Genomic DNA, 6,423 nt, shown 5'->3' with positions numbered 1-6,423 from the left:
AGTGAGTGAGTGAGTGCGTGCGTGCGTGCGTGCGTGCGTGCGTGCGTGCGTGCGTGCGTGCGTGCGTGTGTGAGTGAGTGAGTGAGTGAGTGAGTGAGTGAGTGAGAGAGTGAGAGTGAGTGAGTGAGTGAGTGAATGAGTGAGTGAGTGAATGAGTGAGAGAGTGAGTGCGTGCGTGAGTGAGTGAGTGAGAGAGTGAGAGAGTGAGAGAGTGAGAGAGAGAGAGTGAGAGAGTGAGTGAGTGAGAGAGTGAGGCATAAAGCTGTGGGCATAAACTCATACAGCAGTGCAACCCTTAACCATTGATTGCCAGGCCAATTTAAGGTGGGGGAGTTAATGGAATGGAAAGCACAGAGCGGCACTTGACTTTCTTTCAGATCTGTTCTATGGCAATGGTGCTGAGGGAGATAGCGTTTCATCTCAAGCCTTCTATCTACGGTTGTTTGGTGCCATTAAATCATTTGCAATAATCACATTAGGCCGTCTGTGGTGTGAGAGGGCCGCTTGTTGGAGTGTGTGCGTGTGTGTGCGTGTGTACACAAGGGGGTGTTTAAGGTGAACCCACTCTCATATCCCCAGGGATGCCACTTACGTGTGCATGAACACATCTGCAAGTGCACACACGCACGCACACACACACACACACACACACACACACACACACACACACACACACACGCCACTACAAAATCTACAACACTCGAAGATAAGCATTTTGAATGTAAACAGCAGTATTCTCCTCCATTTAATGTATTCCCATAGGTAACCCTATAACCCTATACAGGTATACACTTGTCCATGCTGTAGCTGGGAATAGTTCCATCTATGCTTCCACTATGATGTATGATCCAAGTGTTTCTTACACAGAGTACCTTAGTAGGGCATTGGTACACTACACAGCTACCAGAATGCCCTCTGAACCTTAGCTCACGGCCAAGAAGAGTCTGGAATTCTGTGATGGATGTTACCCCTAAAGGGACTTCCTACAGGACTCTATCTGGCAAATCGGAGTCTGGGACACTCAAGGCCACAATCCCCAGACTACCCCCCGAGCTGTGGACAAATACCTTGCATACTGACCTCAGCTCAGAGGTCATCAGATCGGTTTAGAGGCCTCACATTCAACACACCAAACAGTCTGATCATCCTCCTCACCCCAGTTTCAGGTACATTTTCATGTGGTTGTCTACAGGCTACTATTGTGTCCTTTTGGCCCAGCCAAACCACAGGGAAAATCCCCCATACAGCCGGTCACTAACACAGTCAGTCCTTTTAAGTGCTCTGAATTCCTTTTCTGCACTGGTTATGAAGATGCAGAGAAGGCTGTTGGTGCATCTGAAGAGAGGGTTTTTCATGAGAAACTTTGTTCACAATGCTCAAGTGAAGTTCATTGTATTCACCTCGTGTTTACTTTCCCTGTAACAGGTTACTCAGCAGACCTGAAACATACCAGGGAAATGCCATGGCAGTGCAACAATGTCTGGGTTGTTTCACAACCAGGGTAAGCTTTTGACATTATCCACACATGTCTGCATACCTCAAACATGTCCAGATACAATTTGAACATCATAAAAACTTCTGTAGTTGAAGGTTTGCCATCAAACAGCTTTGGTCCACTCCAACTTATATTCTATAATGAAATAAAAGAACAGTATAGTGCAGGGCCAGAGTGGTCTAAGCCATGACCTGCAAACAGGTCAACAGATCAACTATGCCTGTGCATCTCATAGCCGAAATACTGTATCTGAGGTGCATTCAAAAAGTTGAACTTGTCAGTGCAAGTCCAGGCTGAGCAATTTCAAAGGGCAACCACATAACTCACATGATGAAAGTTCTCAAGAAATTGATCATTAAAGTTCTCAAGGAACCTGAGGTGGGTATGGGGAGTGTATTATACGTGTGATCACTCATCTTGCACTGAATCATCTTCCTGAATCTCAATAATATGATCACAGTCAGAGGCTACACTATGATGTTATCACATCACCAAAAGTAGGCTATTGGTTTTACCAAAAATATTTGCCAGTATTTAAACTGAAAGATACACACATCTTAAGTACTTTGATACAAAATTCAAATCCATTTTCTTAAACAAAATAAAATACAGATGACAAAATACTATTTTGCATTTGAAATACTAATTTTAAATACATGTAGCAGAAATACTGCCCATCCCTTGCTGTTGACTGCAGCAACTTGAGTTAGGTCGTACTTCTTTTTTTTGTGTTTGCATTTTATGTTTGTCAATTTTGATCCAATTTGAACGCTTTGCTAGCCTGGAAATCCAGGCCCAAATCTAGAAAGATTTAGGGTCTGACTATGAGTAATGAAAATGGCCCAACTCAAGGGACGGCACCAAGCATGCAGTTGAAAATATCACTGCACGCAATTGGATAACACCATGACAATGTTTACTGCACTGTCGGTTTTGCACTGTCGTCATCCATTTAGCTTACTTCTGACCCAACTATATCACATACAGTATGTGATTGGTGCAGCTTGGCTCCAACGGCATGGGTAATGAGTTTCATTACTGATTGCCAGAGTGACTCGCTGAGCAAGTTCAAATTGTGCTCGCACAATTTTTTTTTTTTTTTTTCCAGGGTACCACTTTGCTGTGTTGCCTAACCAAAATTTATACCAGCCCACCCAAATGTAGTTGGCTAGAACCGGCCCTGATATAGTGATACAACTTACTTAACTAGTCTTAGGCCTACTTAAATTATGTTTATTATATTTTACCTAAATCTGATGGCAAACACCTGCATTTGTTTCGGATGTCTACCCCAACAAACCTATAGCATTACAAGTATGATGAGGAAGTTCTGGATTTTTTTTATCCTTCAACAGATAAACACATTTTTCAACCTTCAACAGAACAAAAAATACATTTCAAGAAGGACTAATTGTTATGTCCTGGTTAAAACCCACGATTATGAAACCTTTCCAACACTAGCATGGTGACGGGCATTGACATAGTGTTAACTTTGAAATCATTGGCCCAGCCTAACCAATCACACTGATCAGGGATTCATAATGTTAATTCCTACTTCACCGAAACTTTACAAACTGACAACAAATAGCATCAGCAGTCCGGACACAATGTAAGTAGGCCTACTCTTATTGTAAATGAATGTACACCTTCATCTGACTGCAATTCTGGATTTTGGCAGGCGTTGCTATTACCGTTTACCACAGCCACTTTCCATTTCAAAACTATGGTGACATCCCCGCTCATGGCTGATTGGCCCTACCTGCCTACCTACGATGAACGGAAACCTTAGTGAATAATGGTGTTCCAGACTAGCATCTCCCTGAAACGAGATCTGGGTGGGCGAGGCCAGGCTATAATTGTTAGGTATTATGAAACTAAGGTCTTATCCTGATTGTGAAACTACCCATCTTTTCTCTGCTTTTCCCAAAGCAAGGTGAAGAGTGATTCACACAGATAATGTGACCTTTACAAATGCATACAACAACAACATTCTGAAGTGTGTAATGTCACCATACTATCCCTCTCTGTCAAGGTCTTTGTAGATGTTTGTCATGCCTTCAGTACTAACTGTTTTCATCTCTTCATTAAAGGTGGCCAGCTGTTGCTTTAAGCAAGGAAGATTGACTATATGGACCTAGTACTACACAGGCACCAGACTTTAACTCTCATTATTGCACACAAAACTACTATTTCCATACACAGACCCAGCATATCTGGAACCACTTGACATTTCTTTCACACACACACACACACACACACACACACACACACACACACACACACACACACACACACACACACACACACACACACACACACACACACACACACACACACACACACACACACACACACACACACACACACACACACACACACACACACACACTTGTAGGTGCAAAACAGACAAACAGATATTTAGCAACCATTTCCTCTGTGAAAAGGAAGTGCAAGCTTGTGAGGAGGACATAGAGATCAACGCTGATGAGGGTGGGGTTGGTGGCAGAGCTAAATTACAGCTGTCATTTGCTCTATTAGCAGCCTGAAGCCGTCAAGTGCATCAGACACTTGTGTCATTCATTAGGCCTTCTACAGCTTCTCCTCTCCCTCTAGCACACCATCCCACTTCTACTCATTCTCCTATCCTCCACTCGCCTCTTCTCCTCCCCTCAACCTCTCTTTCTTCTTCGCCTCAACCTCTTCTTCTCCTCCTCCTCCTCTTCCTCCTCCAGAGAGTGACGGGTTGGCCTGGATCACACAAGCCCCACCAGTATCCGGAGGCGACTTTGACCCACTTTCTCCCGGACTAAAATAAACCTTAAACACAAACTGGGGAGCTGGTACAGCTAAGCACGGGCCCATCCCAGACCAGAGCTACACACACACACACACACACACACACACACACACACACACGCACTGGCACAAACCTGCGCAGGTGGCTGGATGCACACCTGAGTGTGGATGAGATGAGAGAGAGACAGACAGACAGACAGAAGAGAGGAGGGCAAAGTAGACAGTCCCAAAGGCAGAGAGAAACAGACACCAGCCAATACTGTAATGATTAACTTGATTGCCAGCCAGTTCTCCATTTGTCTTTTTGAAGTTGGGGACAGTTTGGAATATTGGGAAAACAGCCACACACACACACACACACACACACACACACACACACTCACTCACACACACTGCTTTGCTATTTGTATGAAACCCGTGAGATAAAAGCAGATTAGAGTTCAGGTCAACTAAGTGATATATAAGTTTAACTCCTGCCTCACTGTGTCACAATGCAGGGTTATGGTGCATGTTTGCAGAACACACACACACACACACACACACACACACACTCTCTCTCACTCTCGCTCTCTTTCTCACACACCCAAAGGCACACAAAACAGCACTAGCATTTATGACAAATCACACCTTTGTTACACACACAGAGAAATTGCAGTACCCACACAGAGATCACTATCCTACATACACCTATTCCTTCATGGAACATCTCTCACACACGCTGACGGTCACACACACACACACACACACACACCCGTGGCACCTACCATCTCGACCTGCCGTGGGTCCAGCTGGGTGGGCTCAGTGGCCTCCACGGCGAACTGGATCTTCCGCCTCTCCTTGGGCTCGGACGCCACCTCAGGTGCTGCCGCCGTGGGTTCCATCATTCACCTGGCCCCAGGTCAACACTACAGCTCTCCCCAATCTCCCTATCACATACACCCACACACACACACACAAGCACACACTCACTCACTCACATACACACACACACTCACTCAGTCTCTCTCTCTCTCACTCACACACACACACCCACACACACCCACACACACACCCACTACGGACACAGCACTGCTACTGCGTCTCCCCCTGGTCCTCTCTTGCTGTCCTTCTCACTCTCTCGTTTTTTGTCTTAACTGCCAAATGGTCTTTCTCTCTCTCCTCCTCTCCACCCTCTCCCCTCTTTCTCTCTACTTCCTTTCTTTAATCTGTACTTTTGTCTCTCCCTCTCTCTCTCTCTCTCTCTCTCTCTCTCTTTGTCCGTGTCCAGTAGTCCACTCAGCTCAGCTCTGCTCTGCAGTGTAGTGTGTTTATCTTGATCCCTCTATCTCTCCTCCCTTCTTCTCTGCCTCTCTCTCTCTCTCTCTCTCTCTCTCTCTCTCTCTCTGTCCCTCCCTCTCGTTGAGAACCTGTGCAGGCAGAGTGAATGAGGACGTCCCTTCAGCTGGGTAGAGGGGCGGGGACACAGAGGAGGGGAGGAGAAACTGGGCGAGAGAGAGAGAGAAAGATAGAGGACAGAGAGAGAGAGAGGACGGGGGATACGGAATCCTGCGTGGGTGAGCGAGTGTCTGTGTGTGTGTGTGTGTGTGTGTGTGTGTGTGTGTTTGGGTGTTTGTGTCTGCCCGGCCGTGTGGGCATGCGCCCTTGTGCTGTGTTTGATTTGTAATCAGAAAAAAAAAGATAATCCCATCCCGTCTGTTGAGCCTCTTTTGGCCTCTATTTGTGAATGAGAGATTTAGAATGAGAGAGAGAGAGGGAGAGAGAGGGAGAGGGAGAGGGAGAGAGGGAGAGGGAGAGGGAGAGAGAGAGAGGGAGAGAGGGAGAGGGAGAGGGAGAGGGAGAGGGAGAGGGAGAGGAGGAGAAAGAGCAAGGGGGAGGGAGAGACAAGCGGTCAGAGAGTAAACAGGGTAAAGATCAGAAGAGAATGACAGGAAAGATACAGATGACAAAAAAAGACAGAGAAGGAGAGAGACGGCAAAAAGTGAGTTGAATGTAGCAACCAACAGCCCTCCCTGCCTGTGTGCTGCCTTCTGAAGTGCTAGTATTTACAGTGCAAGCATTTGAGACCTGAGCTGGGGAACTGTGAACAGCTCTTGCCCCCTATCAGGTTGAGCATACGGTTGAGGTTGCGCTGT

At 46.1% G+C, this 6,423-nt stretch overlaps 1 protein-coding gene across 1 annotated transcript in view; it reads right to left on the bottom strand.

The window, feature by feature from the left end:
* Positions 1–5,634, bottom strand: part of ppp1r1b (protein phosphatase 1, regulatory (inhibitor) subunit 1B) — a 20,934-nt gene extending 15,300 nt beyond the window's left edge. Inside the window, exon 1 of the mRNA XM_062533028.1 lies at positions 5,056–5,634. Within this exon, the coding sequence (XP_062389012.1) occupies positions 5,056–5,175 (120 nt within the window). The 5' untranslated portion in view covers positions 5,176–5,634. The remainder of the gene's footprint in view (positions 1–5,055) is intronic.
* Positions 5,635–6,423: the final 789 nt, after the last annotated feature.

This window comes from Sardina pilchardus, chromosome 3 (genome assembly GCF_963854185.1).
Source record: "Sardina pilchardus chromosome 3, fSarPil1.1, whole genome shotgun sequence".
In the NCBI taxonomy this organism is placed as follows: Eukaryota; Metazoa; Chordata; class Actinopteri; order Clupeiformes; family Clupeidae; genus Sardina; species Sardina pilchardus.
Note: the sequence above shows the minus strand (reverse complement) of the source record. Positions and strands in the feature narration are given on the sequence as shown.